The sequence below is a fragment of the Astatotilapia calliptera genome, chromosome 22, assembly GCF_900246225.1.
Source record: "Astatotilapia calliptera chromosome 22, fAstCal1.2, whole genome shotgun sequence".
NCBI lineage: Eukaryota > Metazoa > Chordata > Actinopteri > Cichliformes > Cichlidae > Astatotilapia > Astatotilapia calliptera.
In genome coordinates, this window is record NC_039322.1 from 1654386 (window position 1) to 1676821 (window position 22436).

Consider the following 22436-nt stretch of genomic DNA (forward strand, 5'->3'; position numbering starts at 1 on the left):
GTGAGGCGGTTTTTATTTTCTCCGGTTAAAGAGAAATAAATAACAACTTTAATAACATCCCCTCACTGGTTTCTCTTTAACATCACTTTCACCACATGATGGCAGCATTAAGACAGTGAAGCAGCCGAGCGACGACGACACATCTGCTGCCCAACAGCTCAGTCAGAGGTCAAAGGTCACTGCAGGCGGTGGATGTGCCAAGAAAAAAAAGAAAAACGTGTAAAGATGAATCTATTTTTTCATCTTTCCATTTGTTCTGCACTAAAACTGAAACAAAGAACAAATATCTTGGTCGCACGCTGGAATCTGAAGCTGTAGAGGTAACCATAATCAGCCTGTCAGATGCTGGCTGTCCAAACCCACATGGAAAAGAAATAGAAAAGACTGATGTGGCCTACTTCATATAGTGAATCATATAAGGCTGATATGATTTACTCATGAAAGTGGCCACTTTCATATATTGTTTTAGGAAGTATCCAAAACATAAAAGTTTCATTTATATAATTTTCAAGGGATCTTATATCTGTTTTCACTCTTGTATGTTTTCATACAAGTTTCACACAGACAGATACAAACTTTGTAAGATTTATATCTTTTCCATATGGGAATTCAGGGTCTGCAGCCTTTACGGTCCACAAAGGCCGCGTACTCAAAGACCGAGAAGGCCGGAAGTGCGAGGCTTGTGAAATGGGACGGTCTCATCGCGCTGTTCAGGTTGCCTAGCAACCATGATACTAACCGCTGGAAACGTTTCATACAGCTTTGTGTGACAGAAATGAACGAGAACATATTTTGTTCATTTGTTTCTACATGAGCTCTGTGTGATTAGAATAGAATAGAATAGAATAGAATAGAATAGAATAGAATAGAATAGAATAGCCCACTGAAGGAACAATGGATGGTAATCATGGCCATTGATCAATGGGTTTTGGTCAGTGGTTGTTGATCAATGGTCATGAGAATTTGCATAATTATGATTAAGGAACTGACCTCCCAGCCCCTTGTTCCTTCAGTGGGCTGGTTTCAGTCATTATACAAATGTCCTGTTTATAAGATTGAAACCTGCAGTCAGCTGAGACTGAAGACGTCACCTGATGATGACGAAACGTTTCCCCCCCTGAAAACGTCCAGATGAACAGAAGCAACTTTTGGAGATTTACTTTCCTGGAGGGATGAGCATCAAGACGAAATATGGCCAATATTATAGTTATTATATTAATCATTATTAGTTATTACAGCAGTGAACTTGAACTCGTGTCAAACACTGAGCTTCAGTAAAGATTCAAGTTGCAGTTGTTTATATTTCCTATCACCTTAACTCTTCACTCAAAGACAAGTATCTGTGACAGTGTATTTATAGATGTATCATATATAAGAGACAAATATTGTTCGTTTAATATGTTGGCATCACTAAATTTGGCTCAATGCTTACATACATGTGTAAAAAGGAAAATGTACGAGCTGTGATAACTGTGTCTGATAGAATGAAGAGCAGACTGATATATGAAATATTCCTTTATTGGGTGAGAAAATCAGACCATGTCATAACTGCTGTAAGTCACACAGAATAGATATCAGAGCCTTAAACAGGCTGACGTCTGCTAAATGGGTCAAACTGGGCAGACAGTACACAAACACATACTTTTGACAGTTTAATCTTCGGCCGCTCCGCTTCTGCCGCTTTGTTCTACAAAATTATCCACACCCACCGCCGCGCTATGAATTGTGGGATATGTTGAGCCATGTAGGATAGACAGACCCATCCCTAAAATTCAGGGAAATGAAGGACGCATTTCGAGCAGCCTTTGAATTGGGACAGCCTTCATCTCGTCGCTGTGACGTAATCGGCCTTAAAATGAGGCCTTTAAGGCTGCAGGCCCTGAATTGTGTTACAGCTGCTGTGATGACTGCATTTATCCACTTGGAGCTCTGATGATGATGACAGCTTATCACGAGTGTCCTCCCCACAAACCACTGAAACAGCCAGCAGGATGAACAGCTGCTGATCTGCTTGTATCTGTGGCCTCTGTGCAGCAGACAGGGCGGTCGGATCGGCTTCACATTTATGCTGATTAAAAACGCTCAGACTTAACAAAATCTCAGTTACTTAAGATGAGAAGCAGGAGCGTAACACAGAGCTCTGGGTCCTGTGCACCAGCAGCCTCTGTGGGCCCCTTCCCTTCCTGACTGCACTAAAACAAAATCGTTCTACAGCAGTGTGATCATCTTGCAGATCAACTGGATGATTTAGAGCTAACAAAGCTAAGTAAACACATCCATCACCACAGAAGTGACCGCCTATAAATGTATTTTAAATCGAGGTATTTCAAAATGCTGTTTCATCTTCCTGAAACACGCCGACTTCCTCCACGTGCCTCTCTTACCTCAGAGCACAGCGGTGAAGAAACACTGGCTGTGTCTGATGCAGGGACAGAGAAGACGGCCGTGTTCATGTTCACAGACGGATTCTTCTTCGTTTACACGATGGAGCTTTAACCTGCACGTGTGGACGTCTCGCTGAGACGCTGATTTCTGGAAGTGTTTCTGAGCGCGTGCACAGAATCATATTTTTAATTCAGCTGAAGATTGCAAACATCCACTTTCATTTAGTGTGTGAATGGGTGGATGACTGGATATGTAAAGCGCTTTGGGGTCCTTAGGGACTAGTAAAGAGCTATATAAATACAGGCCATTTACCATTTTACCATTTAATGACATTATGAACTGTAGATGAGACATTCAGTGTTGTGATGTTGTAAGAGAAATATGTGTTTATGAGCTTTACAAATCAATGCATTCTGTTTGTATTTACATGTGTCCCAGCTGTTCGTGCAGTTATAACTGCAGCTGGAGCTACGGCCGATCTGACATCATCATCACTTTCATGGCATCATATTTGATCAGCATCAGTGGATTTACAAGCGTAGAGACCGGACAGTATGTTAGCATCAGCAGGAAAGAAAAACGGACTGGAAACCTTTAAGCAGTGAGTCAGTGAGTCTGTGCTCACTCTCATACGTCCTCAAAGCTTCTTCATGTAAACAGGAAGCAAAGCTGCATCACTGAGAGCAGCATGAGTACAGAACAACACTGTGTCTACCAGGTACTGTTTCTCAGGTTGGGGAAACCTGCAGTCAGCTGAGACTGAAGAAGGATGATGATGATGATGAAATGTTTCTCCCACTGAACATGTCATCTACCAGTGTTAGCACTGCACAGCTGTCTCAGTCTGTGTTCCTGTGTCTATTTATACTTTTTCCTTCATTTTGTTGCATTTCGTGGATTCTGTTACTTTGAATCTGAAACTTTGTTTTGCTTCAGTTTTGGATTAAATTTGGACTTTAATCAGCCAAATCAACAGCTCACCTATTCTCTATTCTCACGTGGTTCTATCAGGCATCACATGGACTTTCACTTAACCTTGGGCCTTCTGTCCTGAGCTGCAGCTCTGTGAGTAAGACAGGCACGAACATCAGCCAGCGTTTAGTTTGCAACAGTTAATAAAAACCTGGTGCAGCCATCGTCTCTCAGGATCAGCAGTATTGGGCTGCTTCACTCACTCTGTGATTCGATGACACCGACTTCATTACCTCCAACTCCTCCTTCAGTGCAGAGAGAAACATCTCTGGACCTCTGAGTGATTTTGATACCAGGGATTCGCCCCCTGCTGGCCAATGAAAGAAACGCAGGCACTTCCACTTTGGCTTCACTTTTCAATCACAGAAAATAGATCCATGTTTTACACAGTTGATTCATATTTCTGTTTTCCTCAAAGTATTGACAGCAGTGCAGTGAAAGCATGCAGTTTGTTCTGCATGTCGTCTTCAGGAAAGATCACAGAGGGAGCAAAATAGCAACAAATACAACTCATAACATGTGAAATAACAACGTCTGGCCTGATGGTGGCAGTACTAGAAACACGAGGATCACAGCAGCATCATGATGGACCGACTGAGAGATGATCTAATATGAAGTAACACATCTAATCTTGGACAGTTTAACAATTTGTTTCTTTAAAGTGCAGCAGAAATAAATCTGTAAGTGACAAAGTGACTTTTCCTTTAATCTGAGCTGTGAACGTGTGTTTGTGAAAAATGAAGTTCTTCTTGTTCCAATGCTTTAATATTTGATGTCAGTGACTTTACAAATATAAAAACTGAACTGCGTTCTGCACGGAGGAGTTTGTGGTTTGTCTTTCTTTGCTACTTCCTTGAAGCTTCTTCCTGTACAAAAGCAGGAAGAAGGCTGGCCAGAGTGACAGCAGTGTGCGGACAGGATGTCACTGTAGTACTGCACACCTGTTAGAGTACAGCTTAAACTCCTGCTCAGCGTCTCCATCCTCTCACGATGTCCTCAGATATTTATGCTGAACCAGATCTATCAAAGAAGGTGAGATACAGCAGAAAGGAGGACGGAGCAGAGTGGGAGCAGAGGGAGGTGGATATCTACGAGAGTGCAGATGCAGCAGGAGGTGAGTGAACCGTAATAACATTTCATTTCTGGTTTGTTACAGTTAAGTTTTCACAAACTGCCCATCAAACGTCAAACTTTTTACCTGACTCGCTGTTTCCTGTGATGTACGATTATTTCCTCTTACTGACTTTGAAACAGACGCTCTGCACAGAAAACAGATTTGGACACTTAAAGGGACCAAGGAAGGTCTTTTGCTCCCTGACTTGTATATTTAAATGTGCTATTGTTATATTTTCATTTGTAAAAATAAACAGTGAATCGTGGATAACAGCCCAGATTCAAAGATATCCTGAAGTACACGCTGCTTTACAAACGCGTGAGCAGTGCAGAGAGGAAGGCTGTGGGCGAGCGTTTGGATGCTGTTTCTAACCCAGTTACACAAATATCATCTACCTGGTCCTTTAAAGGGAAGCTGCAATATCAGGAAATACATCAGTTCAAAAGCACACGTGTGTCAAATTTTTACCATGAAAATGACAGAAAAATGCATTTAAAGATATGAGAACATTTCTGAATGTGTGTCGCAGATAAACACATCAGTCTCATGGTAGGTTAAAGACATATTTAACTAATATATGATCTCATCCATAACCCCGTTCTGTTGCTGTAGTCACGTAAAGCGTTTGGACACTTGAGGGTTAAACACAATGCGGATGTCATATTTTGGTGTCTGACTCTTGTGGAGATGAGCTCATGAAACCACAGGTCTATTAAAGACAGAGAGACAGGAAATGACAAACAGCTCTACCACCTGAGCCAGAGCCAGGTGGTAGAGCTGATCAGCTGATAGGAAGGTTGGTGGTTCGATCCCCTCCAGTCTGCATGTCAAATATCCTTGGGCAAGATACTAACCCCAAGTTGCCCTCCGATGTGTTCATCAGATTGTGAATGTAGTTTAGTTTGCACTTGTGTTTAGAAGTGCTTGTATGAGTGGGTGTGAATGGGTGAATGAGGCATGCTGTATCAGCGCTGTGAGTACTCCGGGAGAGTAGAAGAGTGTTGTATAAGAATCGGTCCATTTACCAAACCAACATCCACACTGCTTTCTAACAGGACCACAGACTCTGAATCCTCCTTCAGTCCTGAAGGGCTCTTTCAGATGTGCTACACTGGGTCTAAGAGTGCTGTGCCTCCTGATGTTAGCTGGGATCATCATCCTGTCCATATGCTGTAAGATAAGATACAACCTCTGAACTTCTCCTGCAAATGAATGTATGACTGATACTGAATCCCAGCAGCCAACAAACATGCAGCTTCACAACCAGAACGTGTCCTTCTGCCACAGCAAATACAGGAAGTACCTGATCACATGGAAACACCTTTGATATGAGGAAGTGTTGAAGCCTCAGAGCAGCTTTGACTGAATGTAAAAAGACATATTTTCAGTGAGAACAGGCACATGTCACATGAGTCCGAATCTATTCTTTCAAAGCATATAGATAACATCTCTGACTACAGGTGTAGAAATGCTGTTTGACTCTTCACCTTCTTCCTCCACACTGAAGCACAATTATTCTGAATCTTGTCAGTGGTTTTTGTTCACAGTTGATACGTATTTAGCTCATCAGATTTCCTGTAGTTCTAACACCTCCACCCACAGGACATGTTAAAGAACAATGGCTGCAAGTTTCTGACTCTTATTGATATTTGACAAAGCAGAGGAAGAAGATTATTTCTGTTCAACGTTTCACTCATTTTATTTTATTTTATTTTATTTTGCTTTCACTGAAATATTTCAGATGCTTTGAACAAGAGTGAAAACAACAAACTTCACTTCAAACACAATAAACTGAACCACAGTTACAACGAGCTACAGACTGAACATCAAGGTAAGAAAGTATTTAAAATTAACAAGAAAATACTAATGTCAGATAAAATTTATATTTACATTTTTTAACATGTTTTTTTCTACAGAAACAAAACGACTCAACAGTCAGTTACAGGAAGAAGTGAAGAAGCTGAAGGAGAAGATAGAAGGTAATAAAGTTTGAATAACTGATAGAAAACATCAGTGTTACACAGTGATAACCTGATTGTGTCTTTGTTTTGAATCCTACATGTTTGATGCTGTGTAACAGTTTCTCTGTATAAATGTAAGTTTCAGTTCATTATGAATAAGAGAGAAAACCTGAGTTTAAATGAAGCATTTACAGGGAAAATGACAGGAACCAAAGATTCATGTGATACAACAGGACACAAAGTCTGACTTTAAAACATGTGTTTGACTTTAAGAGAAGTGTCCTGATCGATGGATGAGATTTGGAAGCAGCTGTTACTTTAAATCCACTGAGAAGAAAACTTGGTCTGAGAGTCAAAACCACTGTAAGACCAAAGGAGCTGATCTGGTGATGATAAACAGCAAAGAGGAACAGGTGGGTGTGTTTGTTCATGTCTGTGTGATCTTTGATGGAGCTGACAGTCATCTGTTACTTGTGTCTTTGACCTGCTGTCGGTCTGTGACCTGCTTCCTGTCTCCACTCTGATGGATTTCTTGGATTCTCCTTTTTTGTTGCAGACACATTCAAACGTAAAGTTTTTACACATTTGACAAACATTTAATTTACACAGAAATGTTATAAAATGAGAGAAATCCTCATAATCCAGATTATTTTTCTGATTCAATCCAACTGAATCAAATGATTTGTTAACACTGATTCCACTGCAACACTGACTGAGCTACAGGAGGAGCTGATATTCATCGATTCTTTGGCTCTTTCTGATTTCTGCACAATGGAAGAAAAGTTTCATCACAGTTATTCTTCCTTCAGACATGTTCACAAGATGATGTCACTACAACAGAAGTGCTGAATTATGACTGGAGACAATATTTGTGTCTCTTCTCAAACAGGAATTTGTCAGTAATTTCAGAGGATACTCTTGGATTGGTCTGAGATCCAACCAGACATCAGGAGGATCTAAATGGGAATGGGTGGACGGATCAGCGCTGACAGAAACGTGAGACATTAGTTTGTTTCTATTCCAGAGTTATTATTTAGAAGTGAAACACTGATGTTTTGGAAGATAGATCAGCAATACATGAGCTGAGCTATTTTCCAACAGCCCCACAAACTGAATGTAAAGAAAAGCAGAAATCCTCCTTTGAATGAACAGCTGTGCTTGAACTCTCTTCATCTGCAGTCTGTGATGACGTTCAGTTACAACAAGTCAGTTTGAAGGAATCAGGATTGAAACATGTTCAAAGCAGCGACCGACACATTTCACTTTGTTCAATTTGTCTTCATGTTTTTGTGCTGTAATGTTTCTTTTCTCACAGAACAAAAAGTGTTTCAGAGAATTCCTGTCTCTTCTTCTTTGGTGTTTGTAAAACTTCAGAACATATGAAGGAAGAAGCTTCAGTAAATATGACCTGATAGACACACATTTCAAAGTGATGTCTGTAAACAGCTGACAAACAGTTTCAAACAGCAGAAAGTCAGCTCTGACTTCTTTTTATTCTCCATTTTTACAGCAGGAAGATTTCATATTCATCAAAGCTTGAAAGCTGTTTTAGTGTGCATGATGATTCTCAGAGAAAAGTCTAAAGGAGGGAAAGTGGGCGAGAAACCTGGGAAAGAAATACAGCAAATATTGGAAATATTCCAAAAGAGACGCATATTTATATGAATGTGACAATAGTTATGAGTTTAGTCCAGTTTCATATCAGATTTGATCTCTCTGACAGGTTCTGGGCAGAAGGATGGTCAGATCCTTATTCTGGTTACTATGGAGTCTGCTGTGACAATAATAGGAAATGGACGGGGTCATATGATCATGAATCAAAGACCTTCATCTGTGAGAAATGAGTTTGGTGCTTTGATGTAAATGTTTGAATAATCCAACCAAAGACACCTCACTATGAAATGTCCTGCATGAGCCTCAGACTCAGCTTACAGTCTTTACTTGTTCATTCTGCATCATATATTGATTACATATATTGTCCCTCTGTGCTCTGTGCTGTACAGTAAGGTTGGAAGTCATCCACACAAAACCTTGAAGTACTTCATTACTCTGTAGTTCCAGCAAATTGTTCTAATAAAAGTCAAAGTGCAGCTTGTCTTTACTTTGCTTTACTTGGTTTGTTCATCAGCCTGTTGGTCCTAAAACTTCAGTAAATGTCTTCTTCAGTTTCTCTCAAACGGCTGAAAGTTGCTGCTTCTTACTTTTAGCTACAAATCAGGAACCAAGAGACTGAAACCAGCACAAATTCAGTTTGTCAAACTTACAACGTGTGAATAAGTGAAGATGAATCCGTTTAAAACAACTTTCCTTCTTCTTCTTCACTTACATCAAAACACAACTTTACCTTCCTGCTTAGTTTGCAGCGAGCTGCCTGCACAGTGTTAACACACTGAAGGTCAAAGTTCATTTCAGCATGACAGAAAGGAAAAGTCCAGAAACAACAACCCTCACAGTGGACACGGTTAAAGTCTGTTGATGACTCTGAACATGACTCGGGTCTTTTTGTAACGTGGGCCTTAGTCGTCTTCATGAATCAGACAGTTTCAGAGCCAGTTTCCATGTGACACACTTCCTGCTTTGGACCCTTTACCTGCAGCCTGTATGTGTCCACATGTGATTGGTGCAAAGCTTTTAACTAATGACCACAGACCCTGGTTGTGTTTCGCTTCAGATGATTTTCAGCATTTCATTGAATTCTAACTGCATCAAAGACATTTCAGCGTTTCAATTCATCAAAATGACTTCAGATCTTGTTGCATGCTGTGAGTTTCTCTGCTGGTAAACTCGAAATAACTGAAGTTCACACTGACGCCATATTTCCTGCATCAGAAACATTCGCTCATTACTAACATTATATATTGTGTGATGACAGCAGCTTCTGAGAAAGCTATTTTTAAGTTGCTGCTGCTGAGTTCAAGCTCAGTGTCTGTGCATTATGACAAACATTTCAAATACATTTGTGTCTTTGCTTGTATTGGTGTACAAGTATCTATGTATTAATGCATGTAATGGAAAAGTTTTCCAAATAAATGGAGAAAAGTATTTAAGCTGTCTGTGTTTGTGCTTTATTCTGCTGTTCGTTTCTGACTCGTTCACATTTGTAATTAATCACAACGGCATCAATGAAATCTCAGTAATTAAACTGATAAATCTGAACTTCAGGTCTTGTTGAATTCTGTTTGTTTGTCTGTTTCCAACTGGAGACGGTGACAGTGACAGAGCGAACCTCTGCAACGCCGTGACGCCCCGTTAGCTTAGTTCACACTGACGTCATATTTCCTGTGTCACAAACTCTTCTTCTCTCTTCTCATTCTGTGGACTTACAACATGTAGAAACTCATGAAAGCAGCATCTAACAAAGGCATTGATGTGCATGTTGCTGCTGCTGAGTTCAGCCTCAGTGTCTCTGAGATATTCAGACAGGAAATGTTCAGAATGTTCTGGAGGTGTTTTAATGACTTTTTGAAGTCTTTGTTGTGTTCGTGGTTTGTTCTGCTGTTTCTGACTCGTTCACATTTGTCATCAATTAAAACTGCATCAGTCAAAGTTTTGCATTTGAAGTGAACTGAACTTCAGATCTTGTTGGATGCTGTTAGTGCTCATAAATAACTCAGCGTTTCACACATCATGACGTGACAGGAAAACTGTGGCTCTCTTCTGGTTTGACTTCCTGGATATTTTCAGTTCAAAGCTGCCTGACTCAAAGAAACAGGCAGACAGTGACGGACGGTCAAATATCTTCTTAGCTTAAGATGTCGACACAAACTCAAGGTGTCCATGACTCCAGGGTGAAATACAGCAGAGGGACCCATGAGGATGGAAGAGGAAGAGAGCAAATCGAGGTGGAGATGTTAGACGATGGAGAGCAGAACGCTGCTGGTGGATTACAAGAAGCTGGTAAGTAGGAACGAACTAAAAATACAAACTACAGATAATAAAAGGGAGGAAGAAGAAGGAGCTCCAGAGCCCCTCATTAGTGCTCCATGAATGGACTCTTTGTGTATTTTCTCTGTAGATGAACACACCCAGAGAAAGCTTCCAGCTGTGGACAGCAGCTGTTTCAGAGCGTTTGAAGTGACCCTGGGAGTGCTGTATCTGCTGATTCTGGCTGGAATCTTAACACGCTGTGAGCAACTTTATTTATCATGTTAGATTTGTGATTTTTTAACATTTTAAGGGAAATTATTTGATGTTGTTGACCTGATTCTGTTCACTTCCTGTTCTCTCTTCATGTTACAGTTAGAAACAGTCACTCTGCAGAGTTTTCTTATATATGTTACACTACTGCTGAAATATGTTCACTACCTACAGACTGGTTACAAATGTGCTGGGGCCCAGCTAACTGATGAGATCTACACTAAAGTAAATTAACTTAATACAAGGCTGTCGAGGCTATCGAGGCTATCGTGGCTCAAGAGTTGGGAGTTTGCCTTGTAATCGGAAGGTTGCCAGTTCGAGCCCCGGCTTGGACAGTCTTGGTCGTCGTGTCCTTGGGCATGACACTTCCCTCTGGTGGTCAGAGGGCCCGGTGGCGCCAGTGTCCGGCAGCCTCGCCTCTGTCAGTGCGCCCCAGGGTGGCTGTGGCTACAACGTAGCTGCTGTCACTAGTGTGTGAATGGGTGGATGACTGGATGTGTGAAGTGCTTTGGGGTCCTTAGGGACTAGAAAAGCACTATACAAAAACAGGCCATTTACCATAAGCCTTTAATGTTAGTAGGGATGGGAATTGTTTAGGCTTTATCCAATACCAGTACCAAACCGGTGCTTAAAGAATGGAGAACACACACTTTGTCCAAAAACCTCTCATGTTCAGCTGTTTTTTGTAAAAAGATAACAATGTTAGCCTTTTCTGCAGCTATGGGGCATATATGGTATCACTCTTGGCTGGAAGCAGTGCTTAAACAATGGAAAAAACACAAACTTTGTCCAAAAACCTCTCATGTTCAGCTGTTTTCCACTTTTTCTTTGGTCATTTTAGCCTTTTTGGCCAGGGTGAAGGGAGTATCTGCCATCAAACAAGAAGACAGCCGCATGTAGCTATGATGATGTTTACCTTACATGCATTAATGTAATAACGTGGTTAGCCTACTCAATGTAAATTACACACGAACAGCATTAAGCTACTCACACAGAGAAGAACGGCTGCTGCTGCATCATCATCCTCATCATTTCTGCTACACTGGCAGGGCTAGGGGCCAGGACTCTCCTCTTCGGGTTTTTGGGGGATGTTGCTAACTCTGGGTCCGATAACAGGCACCACACCCGCAGTAGATGTGCTCGGTGTGAGGTCTCGCAGCAAGCTACCAAATACGGCGCATTTCTCCGGATACCGGTACCCATCCCTAAACATTAGTGGCTAACCACCAGCAGCTAAAGCTGACGACACACTGGAAAGGATTCACTCGTCACGTATCACTTTGAAGATCACAGCTGGCTCCAGTTTTATGTAACCTAATGTATTTAATACTAAATCATATGTCAGGCTTGATGTGCTCTCATATGTAGTTGCTTCGATCTCTGTCTCTACCTGGAAGTAGAGAAACATTACTCTTCAGTTCCCATCGTGCTGATTTTGAACATTATGGAATTTAAGTCATGTACTAACAGAGACTTGGAGGAGAGACACCTAATATTTAATAATCCACATTTCACTGTTTTACTCTTTGGTTCATATGTGGATACTGTATTGTTCTTTCTTTGTGATTTTTTTATGTTTTAGTCATTTTTTGCTGGTCCTTAGTTTGGTTTTTTTGTCTGTTTGGGAGTTGACACAGTCTCTTTGGAGATGTTTTTTTTTTTTTTGGGGGGGGGGGGGGGGGGGGGTGTAACAGGAGGAGGGAAGCTGCAGAGAGGCGTGTAAGACTGCAACTCTGCTTCCTGGTCCCAAATCTGGATAGCCATGGTCTGGGGCATTTACTAAATTTGTCTATATTTTTAGAAATGAGAGCTGCTCCATCCAAAGTGGAGGAGTGGGAACAAGACCAGGTTTCCTTCAGAAGGTTTGCCAATTATCTATGAAGCCCACATTGTTTTTTGGACACCACTCAGACAGCCAGCAATTTAAGGAGAACATGCGGCTAAACATGTCACTCCTGGTCTGATTGGGGAGGGGACCAGAGAAAACTACAGAGTCCCACATTGTTTTGGCAAAGTTACACACCGATTCAATATTGATTTTAGTGACCTCCGATTGGCGTAACCGGGTGTCATTACTGCCGACGTGAATTACAATTTTACTGAATTCATGTTTACCCTTCCCCAGCAGTTTTACATTTCCTCAATGTCGACCTCTGCAAAGACTTTTGCAGCTGATCAAACACACACATCCACACATGTGCAATAAGACTAAGTGCAATACTCTTCTCTGACAAAGTTGTATTTTTACTCAGTTGTATAAAGCATTTGCATTATATTTTTATCCTATTGTATATTTTATTCTATTTTACTCTATTCTTTACAGTTGGGTACAGTACATTATTCGTATTATATTCTAAGTTTTGCTATATAACTTTTGCACTGTCCGCTTCCTGCTGTGAGAAAACAAAAAAAAGGTTATCTTATCTTATCTTATATCAACAAAGCAGACAGGCAGCAGCATCTGCTGCAGACTGATACAGGTGCAGTCACACTACGTTAGACAGTGGCCTGGTCTGTCATTATGTCAACTAGTTAGTTCACTTGGTGTATTAAACAGCTAGCTAACAAGTTCATGTTAGTTCCATTCATCTAAAGTGAGAATAAAAAAGTCCATCCGGGAAAGTGCAATGATTTTAAATTAATTTCCTGTTTTGTTGCATTTCTAACCAGATATTTTAGTGAGTTTGGAAAAAGAGCAGCTGCAGAAAGAAGTGAAGCTGAAGGACAAGATGGAAGGTAAGAAACTATTAAGAAGTATTAAAGTTGGAGATGACTGTATTTGAGAGTGGGTTAATTTTATGTTTTAAATCAGATTCTTGTGTAAAGATAATCTGATAAAAAGAAACAAAACAAGTTGCAGCTGCTGACCTCCCAAACTAACATAAACAGGAGAAAACTGTTCAAAGTCAAAGGCAGCTCAGCCCTACAAACTATCAGGTTATGTTGTCCACGGTGTCGTGGAAGCTTCAGGACCCAAATGCAGAACATGGTGGACAAATGTTAAACATAAAGTGTGTTTATTCCAGGAAAGTACAGATGGTCCGGAAAAGAGAAACAAAAATCCATGAGGTACAAGAAAAACAGACAAAAAGAGTAGGAACAGCACAGCTAGTGAGACGACTGGACAAAGGGCGAGGGAAACAATGGGAATGAATACTAGTGATAGGAATTCTGTCTCTTTTTAGAGAACTGGCTCTTTCTGCTCCCAACCCTCTCTTTAGGTTTTGTTGGTTTAATTAATTAATTATTAACAACAATGTAAAATTATGCACAAAATGAATTACTAATATAAAAAATATGTTTTATTTATGTATGTTTATTATAGGCAGCTCAGTCTATAATTATAAAATACAAAAACCAACTATTTACAATTCCAGTTTTATTAACGATTTAAGTTTTCAGCTTTTACCTTTTAAACTAATTGAAAGTGAAACGACAACAAAAACCCCACAACACAACAAAATATAAATTAACATGCAAAACAAAAAGAAGATGCACGTTCTCTGTCATATAGGCCCGGGATGATTTTTTGGGAGAGTGTTTTCCTGCTTGGAATTGCATACATAGGGTTCAGTGCATGAGTAAACTTTCTGAAAGTGCAATCATTTTTGCCAGCTCTTTATCAATTGAGTTCTGTCTTGCTGGGGTCACAGACTTCTGCAAAAACTGTTTAACAGAGCTCTGCGTTGGTTTAGGCGGTGGACAGTTCTCAGGTGCCTGTGCAGGTTGTTTGTGGAGCCGGCTCTATATGATATCCTTTTCTTGCAGACTCTACACTCTGCCTTTTGTTGCGAAATCAGTTTCACCCGGTTCTTTTTATTCCTCGGGCATCCAGAGACGGCACCAGAACTCAGTAGTCATTTCACAAAACCTTTATTCATCTTTATTCATCTTCATTTAAGCATGCATCTTCTAGAAGGGAAGACGTGCAAGGCCGGTGTCCCTCTGCAGATCTTCACTCCTTTGTCTGTTACAGCCAGCTTTATAGAAGTGACCCCATCATAAAACCCCCACGGTGTGCTGCAAACTCTGTGTCTGTGTGTATGCACGAGCACGTGAGTGCCTGTGTGTGCGCATACCCGTGTGTACATGAGTGAGTGTGCATGTAGGTGTGGGTGTGTCGTAACAGTCAAAGCACTTTGTGTCTGTGTGTCTGTATACGTGACGTCCTGGGGGTCATAAAAGTAATCTCACCCAAGCTACACCAAATTCCTCTACACAACATAGAAAACACAGTTAACATATTACAAACACTGAGACTCCCACTCTGCATCCACTGGGCCAGTGGCCTCTTGTTGTCTTACATTGACAGATAAGGTGGAGAGTCTCCTGCAAACCTACTTCTAAGTTTAGAACAATTATGAGTTTTATTAAAGGTACAAACATCAGCATCAGCAACCCCCAACTGTAGCTTCCTGACTCCTTCTATGGCAGGCTGACCCCAGTGTCCATAAATTCCTTTCCTTCTAAACAATTACACTCTCAGCCTACAGCTAAGCCAAACTGAAACACAGACCAATCCTTCCTTATTCCTCTGATCTAAACAAATTTAACACATCATATTATAATAATTATTTTCTTGCACTCACACTTTGTACTGTCAATGAAATATAAATGGTTCCAGATTGTGCTTCTTTTCTTGATGTCACTCATTTTCATTACTACACCTTTCTATTGTGGTGATGTTGTCTATTGTTGTTGTCCCTGGCTCTCTCTCTCTCTCCCTCCCTCCTGCTCTGTTCCTGTGCTGCTGCGAGTGTAACTACCGCCCCTCCCTCCTCTGCTCAGCGCAAACACAAGGCTCGCATGTGGAGTGAAGCAAAAAAGAGATGAAACAGGAGGGGAACACAGCTGAACCTAATCACAGAAAAACAGACAAAGAAAGTAAACTAAATACCAAACACAGCAGACACAGGTTAAACAAAGGTTAAACAGGAAGTAATCAAACAAAGGAAACATCACTGACTGTAGGGCCAAACATCGCTAATCGAAGATCAAGAAGATGAGTGACAGGTGCTCTGACCTGTGCAAAGTGTCCATTAATCTTTTGCTTGAAATTAAAAATTTAACCTTTATTGTTCTAATTTCAACAACATCGATCCAACATTTGCCTCAAGCTCAAGTTTCCATATTCCAATTTCTGAAGATGACACCAAAAGGATCTCACACGACCTGATTCACACTGATACACGGTCAAAACACTGTTTGCCTCTGTCCCATCTCATCACACCTGAGCACCACTGAACCTGGATTAAAAGGTTATGGCGACAGTGGCAAGTAGGGTTACTACTCCCTCTTGTGCTGAGAAATTGCAATAGCACCAAAAACATAAAATGGCTCCAACACTGACAGAAACTTTACACAAAAGGGCAGAACACTGAAAATATAACATGCAAAACTAGCATATGAATATAAACCCAAAGAGTTAAAGTTACATAAAAATAATAGAAAGGCCAAAAAAAATCTAAATCACATATAACAGACCCAGGACCATAACACAACCTGCTTCAAACTCATCAGGAAACACAGAGTGAGAGCTGCACAGGTGTGGCAGGTTGGAACAAGGAAAAGCTGAATGAGTCGTCTGCAGACGGCGGCCATCTTGGCTCTTTATGTAATCATTAGGCTGCATGTTGGTGCACCAATCACAGCAGAGTACCTGCACATGCCCGTTATCATCCTCTCATTCAGTCACAGCTGAGGCGCAGCATGCAGAGCTTTGCATGAAGGACAGAAAAACACAGCAGTTACACAAAATGACACAAATATGATGACAGTCATAACAACAGGTCAAAGTTCAGTCTGTTACTGTATCATAGACACTGATGCTGTGTGTGCTATATGAGATGCTGCAGGCAGTCAGTGTGAGTCTTCAGCAGTCTGAGCTACAAAGATGGGATCTTGGCTGCAAATTAATGTATGACTGATACTGAATCCCAGCAGCCAACAAACATGCAGCTTCACAACCAGAACGTGTCCTTCTGCCACAGCAAATACAGGAAGTACCTGATCACATGGAAACACCTTTGATATGAGGAAGTGTTGAAGCCTCAGAGCAGCTTTGACTGAATGTAAAAAGACATATTTTCAGTGAGAACAGGCACATGTCACATGAGTCAGCATCTATTCTTTCAAAGCATATAGATAACATCTCTGACTACAGGTGTAGAAATGCTGTTTGACTCTTCACCTTCTTCCTCCACACTGAAGCACAATTATTCTGAATCTTGTCAGTGGTTTTTGTTCACAGTTGATACGTATTTAGCTCATCAGATTTCCTGTAGTTCTAACACCTCCACCCACAGGACATGTTAAAGAACAATGGCTGCAAGTTTCTGACTCTTATTGATATTTGACAAAGCAGAGGAAGAAGATTATTTCTGTTCAACGTTTCACTCATTTTATTTTATTTTATTTTATTTTGGTTTCACTGAAATATTTCAGATGCTTTGAACAAGAGTGAATTCAACAAACTTCACTTCAAACACAATAAACTGAACCACAGTTACAACGAGCTACAGACTGAACATCAAGGTAAGAAAGTATTTAAAATTAACAAGAAAATACTAATGTCAGATAAAATTTATATTTACATTTTTAACATGATTTTTTCTACAGAAACAAAACGACTCAACAGTCAGTTACAGGAAGAAGTGAAGAAGCTGAAGGAGAAGATAGAAGGTAATAAAGTTTGAATAACTGATAGAAAACATCAGTGTTACACAGTGATAACCTGATTGTGTCTTTGTTTTGAATCCTAAATGTTTGATGCTGTGTAACAGTTTCTCTGTATAAATGTAAGTTTCAGTTCATTATGAATAAAAGAGAAAACCTGAGTTTAAATGAAGCATTTACAGGGAAAATGACAGGAACCAAAGATTCATGTGATACAACAGGACACAAAGTCTGTCTTTAAAACATGTGTTTGACTTTAAGAGAAGTGTCCTGATCGATGGACGAGGTTTGGAAGCAGCTGTTACTTTAAATCCACTGAGAAGAAAACTTGGTCTGACAGCAGGAGAGCCTGTCAGGATAAAGGAGCTGATCTGGTGATGATAAACAGCAAAGAGGAACAGGTGGGTGTGTTTGTTCATGTCTGTGTGATCTTTGATGGAGCTGACAGTCATCTGTTACTTGTGTCTTTGACCTGCTGTCAGTCTGTGACCTGCTTCCTGTCTCCACTCTGATGGATTTCTTGGATTCTCCTTTTTTGTTGCAGACACATTCAAACGTAAAGTTTTTACACATTTGACAAACATTTAATTTACACAGAAATGTTATAAAATGAGAGAAATCCTCATAATCCAGATTATTTTTCTGATTCAATCCAACTGAATCAAATGATTTGTTAACACTGATTCCACTGCAACACTGACTGAGCTACAGGAGGAGCTGATATTCATCGATTCTTTGGCTCTTTCTGATTTCTGCACAATGGAAGAAACGTTTCATCACAGTTATTCTTCCTTCAGACATGTTCACAAGATGATGTCACTACAACAGAAGTGCTGAATTATGACTGGAGACAATATTTGTGTCTCTTCTCAAACAGGAATTTGTCAGTAATTTCAGAGGATACTATTGGATTGGTCTGAGAGCCAACCAGACATCAGGAAGATCTAAATGGGAATGGGTGGACGGATCAGCGCTGACAGAAACGTGAGACATTAGTTTGTTTCTATTCCAGAGTTATTATTTAGAAGTGAAACATGGATGTTTTGGAAGATAGATCAGCAATACATGAGCTGAGCTATTTTCCAACAGCCCCACAAACTGAATGTAAAGAAAAGCAGAAATCCTCCTTTGAATGAACAGCTGTGCTTGAACTCTCTTCATCTGCAGTCTGTGATGACGTTCAGTTACAACAAGTCAGTTTGAAGGAATCAGGATTGAAACATGTTCAAAGCAGCGACCGACACATTTCACTTTGTTCAATTTGTCTTCATGTTTTTGTGCTGTAATGTTTCTTTTCTCACAGAACAAAAAGTGTTTCAGAGAATTCCTGTCTCTTCTTCTTTGGTGTTTGTAAAACTTCAGAACATATGAAGGAAGAAGCTTCAGTAAATATGACCTGATAGACACACATTTCAAAGTGATGTCTGTAAACAGCTGACAAAACAGTTTCAAACAGCAGAAAGTCAGCTCTGACTTCTTTTTATTCTCCATTTTTACAGCAGGAAGATTTCATATTCATCAAAGCTTGAAAGCTGTTTTAGTGTGCATGATGATTCTCAGAGAAAAGTCTAAAGGAGGGAAAGTGGGCGAGAAACCTGGGAAAGAAATACAGCAAATATTGGAAATATTCCAAAAGAGACGCATATTTATATGAATGTGACAATAGTTATGAGTTTAGTGCAGTTTCATATCAGATTTGATCTCTCTGACAGGTTCTGGGCACCAGAACATGAGAATCCCAGTTATGATCACTATGGAGTCTGCTGTGACGATGATGGGAGATGGATACAGTTATATTATTCTGATTCAACGACCTTCATCTGTGAGAAATGAGTTTGGTGCTTTGATGTAAATGTTTGAATAATCCAACCAAAGACACCTCACTATGAAATGTCCTGCATGAGCCTCAGACTCAGCTTACAGTCTTTACTTGTTCATTCTGCATCATATATTGATTACATATATTGTCCCTCTGTGCTCTGTGCTGTACAGTAAGGTTGGAAGTCATCCACACAAAACCTTGAAGTACTTCATTACTCTGTAGTTCCAGCAAATTGTTCTAATAAAAGTCAAAGTGCAGCTTGTCTTTACTTTGCTTTACTTGGTTTATTCATCAGCCTGTTGGTCCTAAAACTTCAGTAAATGTCTTCTTCAGTTTCTCTCAAACGGCTGAAAGTTGCTGCTTCTTACTTTTAGCTACAAATCAGGAACCAAGAGACTGAAACCAGCACAAATTCAGTTTGTCAAACTTACAACGTGTGAATAAGTGAAGATGAATCCGTTTAAAACAACTTTCCTTCTTCTTCTTCACTTACATCAAAACACAACTTTACCTTCCTGCTTAGTTTGCAGCGAGCTGCCTGCACAGCGTTAACACACTGAAGGTCAAAGTTCATTTCAGCATGACAGAAAGGAAAAGTCCAGAAACAACAACCCTCACAGTGGACACGGTTAAAGTCTGTTGATGACTCTGAACATGACTCGGGTCTTTTTGTAATGTGGGCCTTAGTCGTCTTCATGAATCAGACAGTTTCAGAGCCAGTTTCCATGTGACACACTTCCTGCTTTGGACCCTTTACCTGCAGCCTGTATGTGTCCACATGTGATTGGTGCAAAGCTTTTAACTAATGACCACAGACCCTGGTTGTGTTTCACTTCAGATGATTTTCAGCATTTCATTGAATTCTAACTGCACCAAAGACATTTCAGCGTTTCAATTCATCAAAATGACTTCAGATCTTGTTGCATGCTGTGAGTTTCTCTGCTGGTAAACTCGAAATAACTGAAGTTCACACTGACGCCATATTTCCTGCATCAGAAACATTCGCTCATTACTAACATTATATATTGTGTGATGACAGCAGCTTCTGAGAAAGCTATTTTTAAGTTGCTGCTGCTAAGTTCAAGCTCAGTGTCTGTGCATTATGACAAACATTTCAAATACATTTGTGGCTTTGCTTGTATTGGTGTACAAGTATCTATGTATTAATGCATGTAATGGAAAAGTTTTCCAAATAAATGGAGAAAAGTATTTAAGCTGTCTGTGTTTGTGCTTTATTCTGCTGTTCGTTTCTGACTCGTTCACATTTGTAATTAATCACAACGGCATCAATGAAATCTCAGTAATTAAACTGATAAATCTGAACTTCAGGTCTTGTTGAATTCTGTTTGTTTGTCTGTTTCCAACTGGAGACGGTGACAGTGACAGAGCGAACCTCTGCAACGCCGTGACGCCCCGTTAGCTTAGTTCACACTGACGTCATATTTCCTGTGTCACAAACTCTTCTTCTCTCTTCTCATTCTGTGGACTTACAACATGTAGAAACTCATGAAAGCAGCATCTAACAAAGGCATTGATGTGCATGTTGCTGCTGCTGAGTTCAGCCTCAGTGTCTCTGAGATATTCAGACAGGAAATGTTCAGAATGTTCTGGAGGTGTTTTAATGACTTTTTGAAGTCTTTGTTGTGTTCGTGGTTTGTTCTGCTGTTTCTGACTCGTTCACATTTGTCATCAATTAAAACTGCATCAGTCAAAGTTTTGCATTTGAAGTGAACTGAACTTCAGATCTTGTTGGATGCTGTTAGTGCTCCTAAATAACTCAGCGTTTCACACATCATGACGTGACAGGAAAACTGTGGCTCTCTTCTGGTTTGACTTCCTGGATATTTTCAGTTCAAAGCTGCCTGACTCAAAGAAACAGCCAGACAGTGACGGACGGTCAAATATCTTCTTAGCTTAAGATGTCGACACAAACTCAAGGTGTCCATGACTCCAGGGTGAAATACAGCAGAGGGACCCATGAGGATGGAGGAGGAAGAGAGCAAATCGAGGTGGAGATGTTAGACGATGGAGAGCAGAACCCTGCTGGTGGATTACAAGAAGCTGGTAAGTAGGAACGAACTAAAAATATTCCAAAAGAGACGCATATTTATATGAATGTGACAATAGTTATGAGTTTAGTCCAGTTTCTTATCAGATTTGATCTCTCTGACAGGTTCTGGGCAGAAGGACATGAGAATCCCCGTTCTGGTTGCTATGGAGTCTGCTGTGACGGTGATGGGAGATGGACACGGTCTTATTATTCTTATTCAACGACCTTCATCTGTGAGAAATGAGTTTGGTGCTTTGATGTAAATGTTTGAATAATCCAACCAAAGACACCTCACTATGAAATGTCCTGCATGAGCCTCAGACTCAGCTTACAGTCTTTACTTGTTCATTCTGCATCATATATTGATTACATATATTGTCCCTCTGTGCTCTGTGCTGTACAGTAAGGTTGGAAGTCATCCACACAAAACCTTGAAGTACTTCATTACTCTGTAGTTCCAGCAAATTGTTCTAATAAAAGTCAAAGTGCAGCTTGTCTTTACTTTGCTTTACTTGGTTTATTCATCAGTCTGTTGGTCCTAAAACTACAGTAAATGTCTTCTTCAGTTTCTCTCAAACGGCTGAAAGTTGCTGCTTCTTTTTATAGTTAAAAAATAGGAACTTTAAAAGAGATTGAAATGCAGAAAAAGCATGTTCGGCAAATCTAAATTTAATTCTTTATTAAATTTAGATTTAATATTGCATTCAATATGGAAGTTGTTTTTCAATTTTTTTGTAAGATGGATATGGAAGCCAAATATTTCGCATGAGGTTTTTTGTCTTGATGACTTTGTATAGTTGTTGTTGTACTACAGCATTAGGTCAGACCACAAGTGTGTTGTTCTTTTACAATAAACAGCAACAATCAGAAAGTGTGTTTGGATTGACAACAACTGTGATGACACATTATAACCTGTTATTAAAGTTCTGCCCCTGCTTTGATCAAATGTGGGTTACTGCTGGTTAGTTAGTGTGACTTCATACAAACCTGTGTGTTACACCAGTGGAAGAAGCTTTTCCTTCATCAGTCTTCTTGTTTCTTACTATAGGGCTGAACAGCTACACTAACACTCTCTGGCTCTATGCTGCCCCCCTGTGGTCACAGTTGTAGTCAGTGTTGGTATGAAATGTTTGAAAGCTTCAGCACCACAGACAGCTGCAGGCAGCTCCACCCTCTCTGTACTATGTCTTTCTTAGATGTGAATAAGAAAATAAAAACAGTGGAAGAAAACTATAAAAGGTCTATTCAAATATGAAATAGACTCAGCGGTCTGCAGCATCAGAAGTGACACAAACAGGTGCTGAGATGAAGTGAACATAG

General features: G+C 40.2%; 2 protein-coding genes across 2 annotated transcripts; both read left to right on the top strand.

The window, feature by feature from the left end:
• The first annotated feature begins 4302 nt into the window (after window positions 1–4302).
• LOC113014402 (CD209 antigen-like protein E) lies at window positions 4303–8533 on the top strand. Its single transcript, XM_026155908.1, has 7 exons — window positions 4303–4471; window positions 5527–5643; window positions 6213–6302; window positions 6388–6450; window positions 6706–6845; window positions 7322–7428; window positions 8156–8533. The coding sequence occupies exons 1-7, from the start codon at window positions 4348–4350 to the stop codon at window positions 8274–8276; spliced, it is 762 nt and encodes a 253-aa protein (XP_026011693.1). The 5' UTR covers window positions 4303–4347; the 3' UTR covers window positions 8277–8533.
• Window positions 8534–10162: 1629 nt separating this feature from the next.
• Window positions 10163–21617, top strand: LOC113014400 (CD209 antigen-like protein E). The gene is made up of 8 exons (XM_026155906.1): window positions 10163–10329; window positions 10448–10558; window positions 13240–13305; window positions 17014–17103; window positions 17188–17250; window positions 17506–17645; window positions 18122–18228; window positions 21240–21617. The coding sequence occupies exons 1-8, from the start codon at window positions 10185–10187 to the stop codon at window positions 21358–21360; spliced, it is 843 nt and encodes a 280-aa protein (XP_026011691.1). The 5' UTR covers window positions 10163–10184; the 3' UTR covers window positions 21361–21617.
• Window positions 21618–22436: the final 819 nt, after the last annotated feature.